At 45.1% G+C, this 22,983-nt stretch overlaps 1 protein-coding gene across 1 annotated transcript in view; it reads left to right on the forward strand.

Annotated features, from left to right (window-relative positions):
* The window catches only part of METRN (meteorin, glial cell differentiation regulator), a 31,232-nt gene extending 14,127 nt beyond the window's left edge, over positions 1–17,105 (forward strand). Inside the window, exons 2-4 of the mRNA XM_085628346.1 lie at positions 82–509; positions 12,696–12,755; positions 14,873–17,105. Of these exons, the coding sequence (XP_085484472.1) occupies positions 82–509; positions 12,696–12,755; positions 14,873–15,189 (805 nt within the window). The 3' untranslated portion in view covers positions 15,190–17,105. The remainder of the gene's footprint in view (positions 1–81; positions 510–12,695; positions 12,756–14,872) is intronic.
* Positions 17,106–22,983: the final 5,878 nt, after the last annotated feature.

The following is a 22,983-nucleotide window of genomic DNA, read 5'->3' on the forward strand; positions in this document are numbered from 1 at the left end:
TGATTATTATTACTGTTATTACGATGATAGTCATGTCAATTGAAGGTGTGTGCTCATCTGGTGCCTCTGTTTCCCCCCCAGCGGACTCTCGCAGGAGCCCAGCAGCGTGGAGCAGATCTCCCTCCACTGCGGAGAGGGGTCCCTGGAATGGCTGTACCCATCAGGCGCTCTGCATATCGCCTTCTCCCCGCGAATATCCATCGGCACGTCGGCATCGGGCACTGGCCCCAGCCGTATCACGGTCTGCATCAAGCCGTCCAGCACCTTCCGTGGGGCGCAGGCTTACCTGGAGAGGGACGGCATCCTGGCCCTGCTGCTCTCCGAGGCGGACTTGGCGCTGCGCCCCCGGGTGCACTGCTTCAGCTGGCTGCCCCACGAGAAGGCGGCGCTCTTCCTGCAGTCCACCCCGCACCAGGACATCAGCAGGCGCATTTCCTCCTTCCGGTACGAGCTGCGTGGGGACTGGAACTCCAGGCTTCCGTTGCCCTTGAACAAATTCAGCGTGGAAGGTAAGAGGCATCACCCTCGGCGAGGTGGCAAGGTTGGGCAGAGAGACAAAATATAGGCAGGGGATGCTACAGCCAGCACAGCGAAATGCTAGGGTTGCCCTCAAAAGTAAATAGTTTATTAAGACTTTATGTTGGTTTGCCTCACTTTTTGTGGCTTTGGTCTGGCACACAGACTTGATAATTTCGCCCTATGTATGGATTCCACTAGTTTTTTTATATTCCATCTTTCTCAGGCTCTTTCTCAATTCTAAAATTTCTTGTGTTTTTTTATCCCTGCTTTATCCCTTTGGATCAGTGTCCCTATTTTTCTCTTCCTTCCTTTCTGCTCAGTTTCAGCCTTTCTCTCTTGTTCAAATTCTAATAATAAAAGTCTCAGTCCCCAAAAATGAGAGGCAGAGCCCAGTGCCTACAACTACTGGCACAAATAAAGCTCTGGGGATTGCTGTGCGTGCTGTAGGAGCTATGGTGACCACCTCTCTGCAGGTTATTAGGACACTGCCTCCAGTCCTGAACTTCTAATCTACAAATCATTGCTTTCATGTGTGTTATTTGAATTAGTTCAATGGAAGTAAACCAAAACTACAACACCCAGAATCCACTAGGCTATCACACAAAGGTCATGAATTGCATACAGTGTCCTTAATGACCTGGAGCGAAGTGGCATGATGGATTGCTGAGGTACATTTATCATGCAGCCGCTACCCAGTGGTCTCTAGGCGCAGGTATAATGGTTTTAGGAGAGATAATTCCAGAAGGGGGGGGCTTAGATTAGAGAAAGCCATACCACCTTTTGATATGACTTTGACTCTGAGTGCTCTAAGCAGGAATGTAGTGTTCTTCCTTACCTGGTAATCCTCTGGGATAGGTACCGAGGAGCCACATCCCAGATGCATTTTTAGACGAGAGCGACAATCTTTTCAGTTAGAAAAAGGCGTTTCTGTGGCACACACTGTAACAATTTACGCGTACAATCTCGAATTTGCCTAGTTTCCCATGCCTTCAAAACTGATTTTCTCACGACCGCTTAAATGTTCCGCATTCAGGGTCTTGTGCGATTTTCATTCTCCAGCTGATCCTTCGGCTGTGGAGCCATCTGTACAGCTCAATCTTCCATGATTTTTCTCGCATGCCCACTGTGAGCTTCCGGAGCGTGACCCGGACGCACTCCTCATGGTCGCGAGCACCGGGGCTCGAGCCAGCCAACCTAGCGCGCGAGGACCTCACCCAGGCCGGTCTTTTCCCTGCACTCTGGCGAGGAGCCAACACCACGGGCAAAATTGAACTGGTTGAGCCATGTACATCTAATCTCAGTGGCCACACTTCATGGTGATGTGGTGTTGTAAAGAAGCTAATACAATGCCGTCTGTAGTGGGAAGAATTTTGGATATGGTCCACCAGAAATATGTCTCAAGTGTCGCGAGCAAGTGCTTGGATGGCTGAGTAGTCAACTTTTTTAACAGTGTGCCAAGTCATTGATCTTTAGTGTCGATATGATGATCATTAGGTACATACGGGATACCTGCAGTGAATGCGATTGGTAAATTGGGGTAACTTAACATAATGCCCCCCTGCAGAATGTGCTGAGGGACCCCAGCGTCTCCCAAGTTGCACATATATTCATTGGCCTTGGGCTCAATGAGGGGGGGGTTGCTGAAGAATTGTGGCCCCCTTATGGTGCAGGGGCCTCTATTACGGCCCTGCAATAGACACCAGGGGTACCTTTTACTTTGTCTCTATCTGCTTGGAATATTAAATTAACTGTGTCGTTTTTCTGTTTTTTTCTGCTTGGGGAAGCAGTGGCTTTCGGAGCGTTTAAATGTTTCCTATTCCATGCCATTGAATACACTCTGCCAGGCATGTGCTGGCATGGCCTAAGGGATGAGTGGGCCCCCCTCCAAAGCAAGGAACCCTGTGGGCCCCTGCACCCAAAGGGCCTCGTTATGCCCCTGGATTGCTAACTATGGCGTCACAACTTGGTGGGGCTGAATAGAGAAGACAGATATATATTTATTTTTTTGTCGAGATTTTCAATAACCGACTCCGCGTTTGTGCGCCTGTGTGGTGTGCATATATATATCTTCGATTACGTACATGTGGATTTAGGAATAGTAAATTAATATCTCCTTTTGCACTTACCTTTCAATATTTTTTGGTCTTCGATTTCTGTCCTCTGTATTTTTATTTGTTGATATTCTCCCTGTCCATATTCAGTAGTATAATCGGTTTTGATGTAAGGCTAAAGATTTTCAGCACTCCAGGCAAAATAGAAATGTGCTTACCATTCAGTTAAAAAGGCCATTTCTTTTGAATGTTTCGTGGATGAATGGTTGTGTCCCAGGACTTTTCCGTTGTCATTTAACTAGATGGTCGGGCTAATCGGTCTAAACTCTGGACTATTTTATTAGAGTATGGGATGGACACGACCCTGGTCCACTTTTTAGCTTTTTTACATACGGACCTAAAATCTAAAGTGAGAATAGGCGTAGGCGGGGAATTGTCTGGACCCATTGAAATTGGAAGAGGAGTTAGACAGGGGTGCGTTTTAGCACCCCTGCTTTTTATTATTTATATAAACAGGCTTAGTAACTACCTTGCAAAGTCCAAACCAGACGTACCCCTAATAAATGGCAAAGCAATACCTACTCTTCTGTACGCAGACGATGCGGTGCTAATGGGCCGCACACCGAACTCGCTCCGTTCTCTGGTTCTTAATTTTACTGTATTTATGGATAATTTGGACTTAAGAGTCAATTTTAAAAAATCTTTCATAATGGCATGTGGGCCAGGGAAACGGCGACTGAGCCCCATACAAGTCGGGGGAGAAAAACTTATCGCAACCAATACTTTCCCGTATTTGGGTGTGACCTTTGCTGCGAATGGCTCGTGGTCTGGGCATTTGGCCCAGGCCACGAGCAAATTCTCAAAGGCCGCAAACTCAATTTTAAGCATCCCGAAACCTAAGAGGTCGGGAGTAACAAAGGCAATTGCTAAGATCTTCAAACTCCAATGTGTGCCAGTGGCAACTTATGGAGCTGAAGTCTGGGGCATCGGGAACAGCATCTCCATCCAGCGGGTAGAGAACCGGTTTTGCAGGAGATTATTAAATGTGCCAATTTTCACATCCAATCTCATCACACATAATGAATTAGATTTCAATTTTATCTCAGATTTTGTTAGTTCACGACCAGTACTATTTTGGCACTCGGTCTGGACAAACAAATCCGCGCTACTCACACAAGAGATAATAACTGATTGTTTAAATTGTGATAGGGGGCTGAAGATCCCGTGGATATCTTACATAAACACAAACCTGCGAGAAATAGGCATGGATAATATTTTTATTAACCCTACACATGCCAGTAAAATTAAAAAATCTGAATTAAAAGAGGCACTAAGCGCACTGTTCTGCCAAAAAAGACTTAGGAGGGAAAAAGAGAAACCAACAGTTATAAGGTATATGGAAATAGCAGCCACCAGAAATCCCTTCCCATTATATCTTACTATACAATTGACAAACTGGGAAAGAAGTCTTCTATGTCGCCTGAGGGCTGGGACTATTAGGTATCTTTTAAATTTCCCTTTGGGGTACCAAGAAACTGCACTTATGACGAGCTGTCCCTGTAATGGGCAAAGTAAACAAAGCGATTTGCACTTCTTTTTTCTCTGTAATTTTTACTTAATGTATACAAAGCGGTTCTTAATCCCTTATTTTAAAAAATTTAGACCAATTAGTTTAACCAAATCTTATGAGGTATTGTTAGCACTTGGAAACGAGGAAATAATCTTCCGTGTTTGTAGTTTTTTAAAAACAGCTGTCTATGCGCGCAGAACTATGGAAATGTAAATAATGATGTATTTTAACTCATATGTATTATTGGGGAATTTGTTTTTTCTTTGATGTGAATATATGATGTGCTTTTATGAATTGTTATAATTCGAATAAAGATTCTTTGAATTGAAAAGAATTGAATAGATGGTCGGGCCTCCAGTGCCCGACACACAGACGTTTTGTCAACCAGCATCATATGCCCTTACAATTTCCCGACTAGGGTGGCTGCAGGCTAAGCAAGAGGGATTATGTTTCCCTGTAAATGCTTTTGTGGCTACTGTTGTCCTGTCGGGGAGAAGGAAGTGGCAGCTGTTGTTTTGGTTGAGCTGTCCTGGCTCTTGGGGTGTTTATAGGTAGAAGTTACCTAAAACAGGCAGCTGCAGGATCATGGGAAATGGACCACTTCAGAGTACAATGCATGTGTCTTGAGTTGCATTGTTGCACTTTAGTTGTATGTGGCAATCGCGCATGCCTAAACCCGCATGCCATTACCATGTGCTCTTTACAACGACCGTGTCTTTAGCACGCATGCCTTTACAATGAATTTCGTTGTAAATGCATGATTGGTAAAGATATGTGCGGTAAAGACCCCCCCCCCCCCCCCTGAGCCCGAAAATTCAGCCCTCCTGCTTTGTAATCTACCCTCCCTAGCCCTATTAACTACCCCGGCCCTCTATCCAGAGCCCTAAAATCCGCCCCCCTAGCCCCAAAAAAACTACCCTGGCTCCAGAACCCCTGCCCTAAAAGAAGCCCCCACCCCTGAAAACTGCTGTTCCTCCCCTGAGCCCTAAAAACGACCCCGCCCTGAGCCCTATAACCAGCCCCATCCCCAAAACCTTTCCCCACCTGTCCCGCCCCACCAATTGACCATGCCGCGCCCCGGTCCTTCCTGTAATGATCCTTTCGGTTCCTCTCACCGCCCAGCCACTCGGACAACTAGAACGCTGACTGCCTAAATTAAGGCATATGCGTGGTTTAAACAATCTGGGTTCAGCTTGCGGGGAAACAGCAGGCGTGCTAAAGGCTGGTTGTAGAGACCATTTCCCCACTGTCTCTACCCGAGCAGGCCTGATATTACCCTATCTTCCAAAAATAATGTACAGATTCGGGGTGCATCTATTTCTCCATGGGGTAGCCTGTTCCTCCAGATTTAGGGTTTTTGGGGATTGCCCAAAACGTAAGTGAATTGTTGTTTCTGAACTAATTCCTGCATGTTTTCACCAGAAGATGTCGGGTACTTTCCGCTCGATGGGGCCGGAATGAGCAGGCTTAGGCTCTGTTGCATCTTTGATAGGCAAAGGCCATAAGTTTCAACGGCTAAACCTCGTTTAGGTGAGTCGCCCCCCCCCCCCCCTCCAGAGATCAGGTTATATTGAGGATTATAAAATGTCAACGTCTTTACTCCTTTTCTGGTAGCAGAGACAGACCTACAGACGTTTGACTTCCACACTGTGCTTGTCCTTGGGCTGCCAGTGCTGTCAGTCTGTGCTTACACTGGGGATTACTGCCCTGACACTCTGTTACTTATGCATGCTGGGCTTGCATTCAGGTGTGTTAAGCCGTATTGGTTTTCCCTGTCTGACGTGTTTTAGCACCATTTTTCAAGAGACATATATGTATATGGTATTTCTATGTCTCAAACCTAGTTACAAGGCAGTAGAGTGCTTCCCATAGTAATAGGTACAAAATATAGTCAACAAGTGATTGGGGATAGCAGTGTTCTGGGAGCAGAAGTGCACGGTTACTGTGATCAGGGCCGCCGGAATTAGTTGTCAGCGGAAGTCCAAATTGTGCAGCATAAATTATGCAGCAAGAAAAGGCACATTATGCGGCATAATGAGGCACATTTTGTGATCCTATGATTATTGCACAGGTTGGCACATCTGGTTAAGGTTTCACCTCAGTACCAAATTAACTCCTAGATGCAACTATGTGCAACCGAAAGGTGACCAGTCAACCTTTGCATAGGGCCTTCCACTGTTGCAGCAGTATGTCACTGCGTTTTGAGTAACTTTTGATCCATTTGAACTAGAGTTGTTAACCATCCTCTGCTGCACAATCTAGTTTATGTAACAAATGCGTCAAATCCATAATTATGCTGAAACGTTAACAGCGCAATGCCGCATAATTTGAGTGGTCCTGATGCAGTGCTCTGTAAAGAGGTGCATCTTCAGCTCTTCTCTAAACTGGACCAGCACTGGGGCAGTCCCGATTGAAACAGGGATGTTGTTCCCAATCTGGGTGCGTAGCAGGTGAAGGCCCATTGCCACATTATTTTTCTGTTCGCAGTCCTTTCCTTACTTTCTGAAGAAGTCCGGGCTACAAGTGTGCCGAGAGCCACAAGAGATGGTATGTTTGTTAGACTGATACATAAGGGTGGTGGTAGTGATGGAATTATAAATTACATTCTTGAGTAACGCTTGTTCCAGATTGGATTTACAGCGTGGCTTGTGGAAGGTGTCGTCACCTTTACATCAGATGGGAAATACTCAACCTATCCATCTAGACCCTCACGTGGGGTGATTACGTTTTTACCTGGAGACAATGTGGGGCTGCTTTAAGGCAGTGTTCACGAGCGCACAACATGTGAACTGCTGCGCCACCTAATTATTTCTGTTAAACTCCGAATGCCAGTTAAATGTTGCTCATAAGGTTTAGAACTGCAGACTGTGTGATGTGTCCTTGCAGGCAAACAACCCTCCAGCCCATGAAATGTCTGCCACCTTTCTTTCATGCTCCCTCCCCCATCCAAACCCCTATCCCCAAGCAGCAGAGTAAACAAAAGTTTAGAGTGTCCTGCTGGCCTAATCCCCGTTCACCCCCAGGCCAGATAAGGCCGCCTTGTTGCCACGGAGACCAAGGGCTCTCCGTCACGTCACAGGCTTCGGACCTTTCACTGACTGGTTCCTGCGGCTGGATAAGGCGCACTCCTGGTTACCATGACACTTTAACTAGGGCTGCGGGCCTGTGTCTGCGGCAGTATTCGCATTGTTGGGCTGCTAGATGCTTCAGGATGGAGGCGTTTTTATTGAGGAAGGGGGGAGGGAAAATGCTTCGTCACGCCTGGGACGGCAGCACCGTGGACAAAGTGGATGGGACTGTTCCAGCAATTCGAGTCTGCCACTTCCAGGACGTTCGTTTGTGTAGAGCATGGGTACTCTCAAACATTTTCCATGGGGCCACAAAGTATGGTCTGTGGTGTGCTCGAGGGCCGTACTGATGCCACCAGGGGATATGGGGTTTGTACGGTAGGTGTAGGGGAAGGGAAACATGTACATATAGTGGCTGAATTGCACAGAAACCCTGTGATCAATCCCGGCTTCCCCACTTGACCAAGCTATGTGATTCTAGGCAACTGTTTTATTTTTTACTTTGCCTCCTTTTCCTTCTCTAGTGTTTAATTTATTAAACTATGATGTTGTTCATTTATAATAGCAGTCCAGGGCACCCAGAGGGTGCACATGACAAACTGACTTGCCTCTTGGTTCACTATTTGCATTATTGTCGTGGTCGGTGGAAGCATGAATGTTTCTAAATTTATGCTTAAACTATCCTATAAAAAAAAACCTCTCAAAGCAGTGGCATCGTCAGATATACTGAAGAGAAACGGTTCTACATGTTACTGAAATACATGTTTTTTAATTTTATAGTAACCGTAGCATATTTTTACACATTTGCTGTAAGATGCCTTTAAAAAATGACGGCGTTTCAAAAATTAAATGGGGCAAGTTGTCTTAGTTACTTCTATTTTGTATGTTAGTGCTGAGTCAAGTAAACAGCAGACTAGTGCTGCGGTTCACCAAGGGACCACATGGAAAGGTCAGGAGGGCTGGGCCGCAAGTGGCCTCTGTGCTGTACTTTAAGTATCACTGGTGTAGAGTAACATCCCTTCCCGAACGGGTCACAATTGTACACAGTAGCAGCCAATGCCGCATAACGCCCTGTGCTTCACTAGAAGAGTGAGAGAACGGGCGGACAGAATGCTGAAGCAATGTCAAAAATGCACCCCAGTACAGAGATCTCGGCCTAAATCCATCTGTATCTTTAAAAAAAAACTTTTTCTTTTTTTGCGTTCTGTCCATCATATGTGTGTCTTTTGCTTTCTCTCCGTAAGGGTGCCCGGTATGCCGAAACGTGGGTCCCGGGCATATTGTGCCAATGGATTCAAGCCAGCCTGGCTGATGAGGGGTGATACCCTGAAACCGGTCCCAGAATACTTTTTCTGGTCCAGGGAGGGCCTGGCTTGGCAGTTCAGGCTGGACTGTTCCCATGAGGAGCAGCATCAATACTGATTTGCATATTCCAGGTCATCAATACTGATTTGCGTATGGGTGGTATAAACTGGGGTGGCATGGTGAGCACAAGAATGATGGATTTAACCCAGATCTCTTGACTGGGGGTGAACTTTTGAGCTGCATCTTTAACTTACAAATTAATGCCACGTGTGAGGAGGGTAGGGGGGGCCTTGGAGGGGTGAGGCCTCATGCCAAAAGCTACCTAAGAGGAACTCTGCCCTTCACCAAGCACCCTCTCCCCCCTCACAGAAAAATAAAAACAAAGGGTCTTTGAGGCTGTCGCAGATGTCCTGGGGTGTTTTCACACCTCTTAATGGACACTGGCTTCTTACAGACTCCGAAAAAAAGCTGAAATTCACTGTTTACATTGGTTTTCAGCTCGATTTTCTTGCCACTGTGTGATTTCGGCTCCTCACGGGGTGACCGTGTGAAGGAAGCCGAAATCGTGACACACGGTAGTATCGTGTGAGCTGGCAGGTATGCTACTCGCTCTTGCCCTCTGCAACCCTTCCAGAAGTGCTTAGATGCACTGTTCCCAATCCTATCTATCTTGACTCATTTGACTTTTTTTCTCATGTTTGTTTCATCCTGCCCTTTCTCTTCGCTCATCCTCTGTTTCATGGGTGTCCTGAACTCTCTGCTTCTTTTGTTCTCTCCTTAGTAGTCCCTCGTGGTCCAAATGTGCTTATCCGGAAGGTTGGAAGGGATAGGTGGAAACTGAAAAAAATCACTCTAACACTGTTTCTGCTCAACCTTAACACCCCTCTACCCTGCACTACACCGTCACTACTATTCCTTCGTGAGCCAACACTTGTCGTGGATTATTTACAATCTTGGAGCAGATTCCTCTTATGTAGCAGGGTTCCTTGCTGTGTCCTTCCTTGCTGTTAGAAATTCATCTGCTGCCTATAAATAAAGTACGATAGGTAAATATGATGCCTACCTCAGCCAGATATATTAGCATTAATTGTACATGGAAGGAGCTCCTTGAGACCCTCACGGGGTTTCCCTGATTGATTGAGTGAAGGAGGAGCACAAGTGATGGTTCCCATCTATCACTCTTTGTGCTGTACACTTTAATTCATAAGTTCATTCTGTAAAATTGCATGGGACAAGTCACAGGAGTAATTCGTTTAAATTGAAGATCACTCCACCGCGATCACTTATATTTTCAACTTACAGGGAACAGAGAGTAAAGCTGGATACTGAGTGAGATTTGTAAGTTTGGCACAGACTGGGAAAAAGGAAGGTTAAGAAATACCTGCAGTCGGGACGTAGTATAGTCAGTGAGATTTGGGGGGTGTGAGCTTCAGGGTTTCCAACAATCAGGCTGGCATACAGTGGTAAAATACAATATACCACAAGCAGGGTGCATGAGAAGGGTAAAAGGGCCTGTGGAATAGGAGACTAAAGTGGAATGGCTATCATTAAAGACACCGAGGCTAGCGTTGTGCATGTAGCTTTTATTGCCAGCTCCTTGCAGCACTTCAAAGTAAACATCACCAACACTAAAATTCCAGAATTAGGATGCCCCCGTAGCCTACATAACTCTCATCCCAGCAGCCACTCTTAAGTTATCGAGTTCTTTCAAGGTGTGCTGGATGGGCCCTTATTTGTCAACCACAGCTCTCTCTGAGATGTGGGCGTATGTCAACATTTCCAAAAGAACGCTACCAAAATTAAAGCATGGCTTGATTTACACAAACCTTAGTGAGAAATTAAAATAGAGAAACTAGGGAGAGAAAGCACTGGCATCTGATTTCCTCCCCTTTAAACCAGGGAAATCTGTTTATTAAAATGACTGGTTGGAGACCTTGTATTTTACAAGTATTAAACTTCTCAGGAGCACATGTGGCGAGGGTGCAAACTAATTTTTTTAATTCAGAAGAACTTGACTAATTGTAGTATTTCCAAGAGAACTTCCATAGCAAGGACAGTTCACCTTGGACACATTGATTGCCAACTACATCTTGAAGGTAGGCATGCTTAATGGAATTACTTTGGAGTATGAACACATTCTTATGTAACGTGTGGCCGGTGCACTGATCAAAGAGCACCGCTCATCATTTAGTAGACCTATTGCCCCAGCACTCACTGTGTACGGAGCCAAGGCAGTTAGCTCGGCGCTTTACGGAGTCTAGCTGTGGGCTTTTGATAACCTCAATGAGATCAGTAGATCAGAACACAAGTTCTTCTGGAACCTGATCATGTTACCACTGGGTACACCCTTAACCCCTTTGATATATGACCTGGGTAGGCGCCACATCAAAGATCTGGCCAAACCTCTCCCACCTGCTGTACTGGGCACGCCTTAGGTGCACCCCCGAACTCGCCAACTATGCTGAGGCTTTCACTGAAGTAATGGGGTTGGACACTGGCAAGAAGATAAAATGGATCTCAAATGTCAAGGTATTGATGACAACCTTGGGCCTCGAAGAGTCATGGGATCCCCAAAGCCCGCCGAGCAAAGCAGAGCTCAAATGCATTTACTGGAATTGGAGAGATGCTAGAGACCTTAGCAACCCAAATTTAGGAAGGCTTACGGAAGAGTTCTTCCAGCACAAACCATCTAGAGGCCTTGAACCTTATTTGGATGTAATCCAGACCCCAAGGGATAGGGCATTATATACTCAATTCAGATTTGGCACACTCCCAGTCTATGAATTCACCACAAAGTGGCCCCCCTTCAACCAGACCACTGAAGAATGCCCATCCTGCGGGATCTCTAAAGAAAGTATTGCACATTTTATGTTTGCTTGCCCTGCTTACGCTAGTGCTAGGTCCTGCTGGCTCGTGCCAATCTGAAAACAACTAGGCACTATAGACCATCGGTTTGCCCAGCGAATACTAAGAACTGACTTGAGAATCCTATATGTTTGCGGAGTTGCCAAGTTTCTGGGCCGAGCCTGGCTAATCCGGCATAGGGCTATACGAAGGGCTTCCCAAAACTGACACAGATTACTATAGAGTATGAACATAGGTCATCTGAAATCTGTAACGCCATACCATGTCGCCGATAATGAACTCTATATATTTTTTACTTTAACCATTTTTTATTGTTTTAAATTGTATTAATCAAAATGAATTCTTATGTGCAGCAAATAGCTTTAATTTCTAATCATCGGGAAAATTGCCTTGTTTTACTCTGACCATTATGATGTGATTTTATCTTGAAACTTTTTTGTATGGTGATGCTTTTATGATATTTATATCGAAATAAAGCTATTGACTGACTGACATTCTTATGTTGTGCATTCCACCACCTGGTAGTTGTGTCTGGAAATGTCTTCATGATAAACAGTTTCATCATTTGGGGTCTGCTATAGTTGCAGCTAGTGGGTTGGACTGGCCATGAAATTCCGCTCCACTCAGAGTTTTCAGAATTTTTTTCAGCTCCAGGTAGCACGTGAAGTTACGGAAAACTCCACGGAGTGGAGTTATTTCCTCGCTCACGATTGCCAACGTTAAGTTGGCGAGCAAAGAAAATCTTACTCCAGTTGAGAAACCTTCCGTTTGCTTTGAGGAAGCTGTCGCTCGAGTAAAGAACATCTACTCCAGTGGCAGAAAAAAGCAGCTCCCTCTTGCGCTGCGCCTGATTCTGTTTGCACTGATTTACAAATTGGGACAAACACCCTGCGCGTCATTCACTTTACAAAGGAAAACAACATGGCTGAAGTTTGCAACATCTATTTATAATTGTATCAGTAGTTATACAGCTCTTTATAAATTCTTGGAAGGATTAAGCACTTATGAGACTTAAACTCCCTGAAAGGACTTACCCTATGTTGCTCTGGTTAAATTATTTTGTTAATAAATTCTAATCATTGGAAAGAACAGCATGGCAGATCTGACTTTAGAAATCTGCTATTTATCGCCTGGTTGGGTGGGGTGCGCAGAGACTCGGCCACATGCGTGTGATAATTGCACTAGTGTGTATGAGGGTGAACCTTTTTAGCCATCTACCCAGTGCTGCAGCAGTGGTACCGCCCACTCATTGGGTTGCAGAATTGTCTCTTCGGTTTGTGTGGTGCAGCAGATTTGAACTGTTCTCTTGTCCCACAGGGGTCTGCCGGCCGTGCAACGACACTGAGATCCTGATGGCGGTCTGCACAAGTGACTTTGGTGAGTAAACCGGCTGTGCGGCCATTTTATAATCCCTTCAGGTTGTTCCCTTTCTTTTTAAATTTAAAAGTACATTTTATTTGGTAAATATGCAAAAAAAAAAGCAATAAGGCATGGAATAGCCAATAAGCATATAATGATAATTTTAAAATATTAGAGAGAAAAACTGAAACTGAAGGAAAGAGAGAAAGGGAGGGGGAAATTGTCCCCTTTCTTACCCCGGTTGCTATAACTAACACAACTCTAGAACTAGCCCAGGATGGAATTCATGCTTTTGGCTCTGTTGGAGAATTATCTTCTAGTGAGAACAGCAGGGCTGTGCAATAGGCCCCCTGCAGTTTATATATACCCAGTTTGTTTGAGTTCTTGGAGAGGCACAGTGCGATTGGTGGGGGTTGTATAGTACAATATTAATGACAAATATTTAGACCTATCAAAATACTGTGCCCAGAATATCCGCTACCAGGATATCCTTCAGCAAGCATACGTGACGTGGGGTAGTAGATTGACTGCTCCTAATTCACATATATGCACTTTGAGGATGTATGTGAAATGGCTAACAGTAATTGATGAGATCCTTAGGTGTTGTAGGGACAGACCAATGTTAGGAGCAGCAACAGATGCATCAGTGTTTTCGGCCTTCACATGATCATGTCTGTCTTCTTTCTCCTATATTTAACTTTATCTGAGGAGATTTAGGAGTTTCGTTTTCTGAGGCCAAAGCCTGGTACGGTTTACTCTGGCCAGTTCTTCCTTAAGACAGGATAGATTCCTTCGCGGTCTGAGGGGTTCAAGCTCCCGCCACTGCTGGGTTTGTGGTTGCCATGGAGATGAGGCGTCTGTGTGGATGAACTGGGCCTGTGGGCTAAATCCTGTCTTTCTTGACTAACTGGGTAACTTTAGACAGCTAAAGCTCGAGTTAAACGCATTCTTCAAGGGCTCTGCAGTGCTGAAAGCCACCTGGAATCTCCGAAGAACCCCCCAATCAGTCACATGCTCCAGTCGCCAGCCATGCCGAGGCTGGTATGGAAAGCATGTTTGCTCGAACTGGAGGGGGCCACATGACGAACTGGAATGAAATCTGGGCAGGTTGCCCAGGGCCACGCAGGGGTCAGTGCTGCCATTTTAAGACGTCACCGACTCTAAAGCTTTTCTTTTCCACAATAACCAGTTTCCGTCGCATGTACCCTGACAAGGGGTTTCCGTGACGTGGCTGCCAGCCTTTTGATTGGCCAGCTTCTCACATGCCAATCAAGGGGACTATGGTGACATAATTGGCTTCCAGGTCTGGAATGAGCCTACCCAGCGTTATTTCATAGGGCGAATGTTGTCCAATTCTTATTAACCCTTCCTAGAACGAAGATATCTCGCTCCCCGGCCCGTGTGCTTATTACACCTGCTTAGCTTCCGTCCAGCCTGGGCTAAATCCAAGACACCGATCAACAACAGGTTTTCAAACGGTGTCCAGGACAAATGTTTGGGCTCGAGAATCCCACTGTACTTACCTTAAATTATTTTGTGTAACTGTTGTTGCCTCCCCAACTCTCTTCACTCCACACAGCGGAAGGCTTAGTCATGGTGTCTCTAGCAGCATGTGTGAAAGTGTTGCTGCTAGGCATGATGGACACCCCGCCTTTCTTATTTGTTCTCCAGTTAAAAAGAAGTACACAACATTGGTTAGCAAGGGAGGTGTGATGGAGGCGAGAGAGGGCAGGGGAGAAACAGGCATAAGGTGGAGTCAGAGAGCAGGTATTTTTCTCCATTGGTGAATCAGGGCTCGATCACCTCGATGGCCTCATAGGCTGAGGCCCAGGAATTCCTAATCCTAATAAGTGTTCTGTTTTCACGTGTTGTGATGGTATGGAATCGGAGTGGGCACTCCGCTTGCCGGTGGTCTTGGGTGAGCTGGGACAATTCTCAAGTTGCGTTTCATGACCTGTGGTGGAAGTTTTTTTTTTTATGTCTTCTGAGCAGAGGTTCTAGTCTGGAAATATGATGAGCGCCCCCCTGGTATTTGAAAGCGCGGATGTTTTATGCCTTGCGTGCAGTGATTTGATAGAGCCTGTGCAGGTAGCGGTGATTTGTGACACTGACTTCTCTTCCTTTGCCTTTCATAGTTATCCGTGGAAACATCCGGACAGTGTCCAACGACGCAGACTTGCAGGAATCCGTGATCAGCGTCAGTGCTACCAAGATCCATCGACAGAAGTTCACCTTGTTCCAGCCTGTTGGAAACTCTTTACGCTCAACAGGTAGCATCCGGACACTCTTGCGCTGTGGCGTGAAGCCAGGCCCTGGCAGCTTCCTCTTCATGGGCTGGGTGCATTTTGGAGATGCATGGCTCGGCTGTGCCCCCCGCCACAAAGACTTCCGGCGGGTGTACGAGGCCGCCCAGCAGGCCCATCAGAACCCTTGTGAGGTGGTACTGGACTGATGCAACCTTGGGCTTCATTTTGTGGATTTCTTGTCCCCGCTCTGCTGGTTCCATCTCTCTGGAGGATGTTCTCCATAGAGCATGCGGTGTGAAAACATTGCCCAGATTTGACATCCCCAAGTTGAACTTTAATTCATAGGCTGAGCATGGAACTGCTCCCGCTGCTGTAACTGGAAAGCCTTCGCTGAAAGATGGTTTGCATTCCCAGGACCAATGGTTTCTGGAGAAAGGACTGGACACTGGCTCTTCCAGTTTCATGACCATGAGTTATCAGAGATAATTGGGTTGACCTGGATTTCCAAGGAGGACCACAGTTTATCGTTCATGTGCACAGAGAGACACTAGATCAGTGCCTCGTAGGATGATTGGTTGCAAGGTCTCATTATTGAATCATGGACTGCATTGTTGAGTACATTTAAGGCAAGCAATTTATTTTACACCAGCTAATTGCCTTTGTTGCTGTGCAGGATTCTTTCATTGCGTCTTTTAGGCTTTGAGCGATGACCAATGGGGATGAAGGGCCAGTGTTGTGAATGGGAGATGTGTTCGAGGTACTGCATCAATGCAATAATAATTGTATTAATTCTGTGTTTTACAGAACTGGAACATTTTTCTAACATGGAAGTCAAATATTGGGGCTTTTTGGGCTTACGGGCAACATCATCGTGAGTCATAATTACTCCAACCTAGCCAATGCTCAAATGCAAAATAAAAATACCACAAACACTTCTGTACCCATCCACTGGATGGCCCAATAATGCACACCATGTGAATCTAGAAAAGATTCAAAGCAAAGAAAAACATTTACAGGTGACTAGCTAGTTTCACAAAGGTCACATATACTTATTACTATTCTTTGATATTGATTCCACCCAGGGAACATTGTTCAGGAGAGACACTGTGGGGTTTAAAACTCTGAAGTTTTTTCAGCCCTAACCAGCTATTCCCTTCTCTGCCCGCTGGGGTGTTCCCTGCCACGTGATGTTTGACCTAATTCTTTGCTGCGTCTTTGTGTCCATTTCCACCACTGTTCGAATGTCTGCAGTGGTCTGCGCTGCTCTATTTCCATTCCCCCCCTCCAAGAAACATGGTAGATATAATGGTCTCCCTGTAATGTTGAGATATAGTGAGGGTGCAGATTCCAAATGGCATGTGAAATTGAAGACCAGAACCTCATTGGATTGACCGCCATCTTGAATGACTTTAGAGAAAGAATATCTTGTGTTGTGAAGGTGCAGCACAATTTAAAAAAACATGCTTAATAAGCAGCTATTTCCCATTAGTAGCCTCTCCTTGCTCTCACGCAGATGCAGTGTCATCAACTTTATAAATTAGCAAATTGGAAACTCACCTTGCAAATTCAATGAAAACGAAGGTATTTTGTTTGTGTGTATTTCTATATGAAACTCCAGGATATTGTGCAATTTAGCTATTGGGAGATCCTCATGCTAGTAGTTGGACAACTTTGGGGCCTGACTTTTGGGGGCGGGGGGTTATAAAGGCCTGTATCTGAATATTAGGGACTTGGGCTTCACACAGTAGATGAGAGTGGTTCAAAGCTGACCGTAAAACATATATAGTGGGATTTGGCTGTACAACAAGTGTAAAATGGAGGCAGGTAGAATGAATGGATATGGATGAAAGATGGGTGATGGTGCAGAGGATGTCGTGGGAGGGCCGGAAGAGGCGTTTAATAACTGGAAAAGGGCGCAAACGCTAGAAAGGGCGCCCAGCATGAAGGATTCTAGGAAATTGAATCATTATGCCCTAAAGTGAGATAAAAGGTTCAAGCAAGTGTAGTTCTGCATACTGTAATCGAGAAAGAGGTTTGTACAGTGTAGCGCAATACTATGTGGCTAAACTGAGGCTGTTCTGGGAATCGTAGTTCTGCACATTTAATAAAGTGCTAGTACTTCTGTGTCCTGTGGTGAGATGAAAAAGTTCTGAGAAATGTAGTCTTTAGTAACCCGTGAGGAAAGAGCTACTCATTGGGAAGAGCAGCTGCTCTGCACCCTATAGGAAGACAGCACAGTCTGTGTGGTGGTGAAGTCCTAAGAGGCCAACGACCACAATGACTGGAAAATTCAGTTCTCCAGTGACTTCCATGCCAGGGCATACTAGAAAGGTGATGCAAAAAAAATGTCTCTAGGTCAAGCTGCTCTGAGAATGTATTTTTAAATCAAGAAAGACTGGCTGCTCCTCAGATGCCACACATTCGGTGTCTGTGATAACCTATATATAGCCTTACATCTCCCTCCTTAGTGAAGCAGTGAGATCAGACTGTGGTCAAATAACAGGAAACTTGCTCTCACAGTTGCTTCCTAAAAAAGTCACCCCTTTTTTTCTGCTGTTCACTTGCCCGCCTTTCTCCCCAGCGACCTAACTCCCCCTCCATTCCCCACCCAACCTGCCCCCGAAAAGGTAGACGGGTCATTTGGGCATTAATTTCCCAGAAAGATCCATAATAAGTAGCAGATCCCGGCTTTCGTTTCGAATGACTTAAATATGTTTGCTGGAATCTTGTTATTGAATACTGAGATACTGAAATGATTTACCGCTGCTCTTGCACTTGTCACTATTGTTTTTTCCCGACTGTACCAATTCCCTCTTTTATAAGGCATGTCTCCTTATAGAAGAAGTTACCTTCGTACAGAATAGGCTTCCAGCTATTGTCTCCTCAGAGCAATGTGACAACATCTACAGATTACAACAGTGGTTGTATCCTTCAACCAATTAGTTTTGTGGCTTTTTGCAAGCACAAACATGATTTCCTGACTGCCTTGTAGGACACAAGATTTGCCTGGTCTCCTGTATGTCCAAAATCTCAGCCCTGCCCTTCAGTGTTTCCAAGCTTAGTTCCGCAAGTTCTATATAGGACATGGCTTGTGCTGGTCTCCTGAATGCCCAAGACATGCCGGTTTGTGGCTCTACACTCTACACTGGATTTCTTGCATGCCACAAGACATTTGCATTCTTTATGCATGGTTTAAAGATTCAGCTCCTGTCTCCTGTATGATCATCACAACTCTGTCTCTTATGGATTGTCCAATCCTCGCTCTGGTCTATTGGCCAAGGTTAGTAAAGCACAGCTTTCTTTCCTTGTAATAGGCCAGACCTACAGATTTCTCATGAGTTAGCCAAGTCTTATGGAGTTCTGTGTGGCAAAAGACCCAATCCAAGATGTAATGAGGCTGCGTGGGGCTTCCTGTGTTGTCCAAATTTTCGGTCTGGGTCTTAGATCAAGCTAAAACTCTTGTGTGGTCCCAAACTCCACTTCGGAAGCAAAAACGAGACCAGGAGTTTTTTCCAATGGGTTCTTGGAGCACATGGGCTTCATTTAGTTCTTTGCTTTGAGTAAGCTTTATACGAACTATATTGTGTCCCCCCACAACCATGTGTGTGTCCCCCCCCCCCCCCCCCCCCTCCTAAGATAAAAGAGCATGAAGAAGATCTCTCGGACAGATCACTTAGCATTGCTGAGTCTGTTTACTTGTAAGCGTACCTACTCAGCCTAGCTATGGCTTCAGTCCTTTCTTTCCTTCATAAGTTTTCCACTATGTGCACTAAAGTTCTACCCATACCAAACTTTTTTTGTTTTTAAAGATGATACTGAAATTGCAATATTTTATTAAATTCATGTTTTTATGAACTTGTATATATTATATATTTTATGTAACATATTTCTAAACTTGAGGGAAAGCATGCGTCGGAACAGAGTTAAAGAGAAGCCTGTTCGATAAAATAGTTTGCTATCTTTTCTCCTGTGACAATACCCAGTCAGCCTTAGTCTCCTGAAATGTGGATCAGGAAGTAAGAAAAGAAAATGTCTGACTTCATTTCATAAGGTATTATCATTTGCTTTATTTTTCTTAAACAAGATACAGTTGTACCTTTACCTCATTCCTCTGAAGTACACTTAGGGTTTTGATTAATGCTGCTCTTGCTAAGGTGTGAATGTTGGTGGCTCAAAAAAGGAGTCAATCAAGTAGATTTTGCTGATAAAGACACAGTCCCCTTTGTTCTGTGCTAATTTCCCCACTTTTGTTTTGCTCCATTTTAGCTTGTTTTTCGGCCTTGCTGGCATTGCAGCTGTCTGCTAGACCTTCTCTCATTCTGTTTTTACACTATACACAGAGTGGGCTGTGGCCATGTCTAGAGGAGTATTTCACTATCCCCATACTCCTGACTTTTTTATATATCATTCCGCTCCATAGGAAATGCTTTCTTCGGAATGCATGAGGAGCTGTTTTACATCTGAAAAGGACACTCGCATATAAACCCTTTGTCAAGTTCAATTCTTTATCTCAAGCATACTATGCAGCAAGCTTTTGTTTTTGTGCTAATTTATGACAATAGGGGGCATATGTATGAAATGATTTTTTAATCGCAAACGCTGCGATTCGCAAAATAACAGCGTTTGCGATTAAAAAATCGGTAATCGGGATGTATGAGGCAAATGCCATCGCAAAATTAAGGAATTGCTAATTTAGCGATTTCTTAATTTTGCGTAAGCATTTAAGAAATCGCAAAGTGCGATTTCTTAAATGATATGTAAAAAGCACCCAAGTTGTGCGAATTATCCTTAAGAAATCGCAAATTACCACCAACTTCCAGTTGGTGGTAATTTGCGATTTCCTTTCAAAAAGCACTTTTTTGAATTTTACAAAGTGCCACGTGGCGCTCATACATGCCCTTAGGGCATGTATGTGCGCCATATGCGCACACATGCTAATTTCAGGGGTGCATCAGGGTGTCATCATGACACCCTTGCACCTTTGAAATTATTCTCAAATTGCGATTCGCCATTTGAGAATTACTTCCCATTCATTCCTATGGGTCTCCTGGCCCATAGAAATGAATGGGCAGGTATTCCTTAATTGCGATTTCGCAATTTGCTAATCGCAATTAAGGAATTTTAAGAAATCGCAAAAAGTTTGCAATTTTTTAAATACATCCCGTTTTGCAATTCTCAAATAGCGATTCTTTAAAAATCGCTATTTGAGAATCGCAAATGGTGATGTTGATACATATGCCCCTAGGTCTTGTTTTATTATGGTGAATACCATTTCTACATGCAACTCATGCAAACTGCATTTTAAAGTCTGAGTTGTTGGCTTTGCCAATGATTTGTTTTACATTCCAGCTTCCTGGTCCACAATTACAAGACTAAGGCTAGGCTGGAGGGGTGCTAGAGCTTTTGTGGTCCTGCCCTCCCCTGGACTCATTGGCTCTGCCACTACTTTCCATAATGACTGCTATGGTCAGTCAGGGTTTCTTTATAAATATGACTTTTATTGTAATGCTGGAACACTGCCAGGCCTCAGAGGCTCTATGTTTTTGTTGTGTTTGTGCCATTGTGTAGATTTTGTACATATCCATGTCGACAATGTCATGAAGAGAAGCAATGTTAGTGTGTATTTTTCTGTATGATAGGCGGAATATTGAGTATTGACAGCATTTCTACTTGTTTTTTTTTTCATGTTGCAAAATGTTTTCTAATTAAAAACTGTATTTTTAGCTGTCCTCTTCCTGTGGTTTTCATTTGATCTTAAAAGGAGAGAAGTGGTCTTTTAGGCACTACACCCTAAAGTTCTGACACCGAAACTCAGTTTTGTTAACAGTAGGGTCTCTTTTACATAACCCAAGCGTCTCTTCAGAAAGTGTTTGGAAAAAGGCACTGGAGCTTGGTTGGACCTGCAAGGTATGCACAAATATCAACAGCAAAGTTCACTAACCCACTAAGCTTTTGTGTCCTTTAGTCCAGTGGTGGGACCCTCCACTGTTTTAGTCTCACATAAGCAGCATGCGCTGTCTCGAAGAGACATGCTATATCTAGGATATGGGCTTCAAAAACCAACCATCTTTTTCTGTGCTTCCTTTTGCTGTCCTTTGTAAATGTTGGCTTTTTTGAAAAACATTTTTATTGAACCATTGCTTCTGGCACATTTCCATACAACACACTTTCAAAGGAAGTACAGTAGGCGACAAGTCATAGGATCCAGCTGTAGCTTAGTCACGCTTGCAGATCATAGGGTAAGAGGAGAGTGTCCACGCCAAGCGCAGAACTACTCCTCCCAGCCTCCCCTCTCACGGTGCATTTCTGTAATTGGCCCACGCAGTCCATATCTTTTCCCCCTTCTGGGGGCAGCCCCAACTTTGGTAGACAACCCTCTCGGCTTGTTGACACCAGTCCATATCTCTTTCCTTGTCCTCAATCTATGGTGTGGTTGACCCTCCCCACGCATGTGCTGTTTCTTTGGCCACCCCAGCTACCAGTTTGAGCCATACTGTGGTGTATTTTGGCCAGCTTGTCTCTCCTTTTACCTCCAGTATATGCCATCTTACCACCGCCGACATCGCTCGGGTGACCTTCATCCAATATTGTTGAATTTTAGGGCAAGCCCAGAGGATATGGAAGAAGGTACCTCTTTCTACGCACCCCCAAACACACCCTTCAGAGTTTGCAGCGACCCCTGCAGTACTGGAGTGTCCTGAGATTTGTAGTTGTATCACTGCACTCGTATGGCAATTTCCCTCGGACACTGTATGGCTTCTTCTCAATCATAGTCTTCCAGCAGTCCCACATCCGCCTCCCATGCCCCCCTTAGGGTACCCAGTATATCTGGTGAGTTCTTCATGATATTTCGGTCTGTTAGGGAGACCGCCCTGTCACTCATCGGGTCAAGTAGGAGCCCGTCTTCCTGGGGGTAGTACTCGAGTATTTACTCTCCCTCTGGTATGTGCCATTGTAGAGCACGTCTCAATTGTAAATAGTAGAGTCTTTCCCCATCTGTCATTTTATATTCCGTCTGTAGCTCTTCGAATGTAATCATGACCCCACTGCACCAAACGTCACCCAGTCGCTCTATCCCCACAAGAGTCCACCAGCGAACACCCTATAGTTGCCCAACCTCGCCCAGAAGGTCACTATCGCAAAGCGGGGTTTGTTCTGTTGATTTATTTTCCCATCCATGTATCTTTATGGCCATACGCCACGCCTGCACCATCGTGTGTGTGTGTGTTGGCAGCAGTCTGTCCCGTTTTTTGCTGTACAATACGCCCTGATAGCTCTGTTTCCCAGGGCCAGGCGATCTACTCGATATGCAGGCACAATATGTACTGCATATACCCAATCGTTAACATTGACAAATAAGACGCTAGCTAGCAGCTCCTGATATCTGGGACTGCCAGGCCGCCCTGGTACCCCCCCCCCCCCCCCCCCCCGTTGAAATTTATGAAGTGCTATTCGTGGGCTTCCTCCCCCCACAGCAGGGTGCGCTGTTCTGCCTCAAGCGCCCGGAAAAGGGTCTCACGCACTCGGTATGGGGTATTTTGTAGCACATATAGTAGACGGTGGAGGGCCATCTTAAACAGAATTACTCTTATCTATAATTGAAACTGGTAGGTGCCGCCAACAGGCCACGTCCCTCCGCAGCCTCTCAAGCTGGGCATAGACGTTTCGGGCCCTGAAGTCTTCCTCTGTTCTGGTGATCCAGATACCAAGGTATTTGAGCTCCTCCCACTGGGTCAGGGTCGAACAGGTGGACCTGAGGACTGGAGCCCTGCCGCCCAGGGGGCACACTAGGGATTTACCCCAGTTTATGTGGTAGCCCGAGTAACTGCCAAAGAGATAAAATATGCAAATAATAGAAATGTTGGCTTTTCATTAGTGAATACACTTAGTGGTCCCTCATTTTAGAATATTGTATCCTGCCATGAGGACTGCCCATGTTACATGTGTTCTTACTGTTCAAGTTATTTATACTTTGAGAACTCTTTTTTTGCTTGGCCGGC

This window comes from Triturus cristatus, chromosome 10, assembly GCF_964204655.1.
Source record: "Triturus cristatus chromosome 10, aTriCri1.1, whole genome shotgun sequence".
NCBI lineage: Eukaryota > Metazoa > Chordata > Amphibia > Caudata > Salamandridae > Triturus > Triturus cristatus.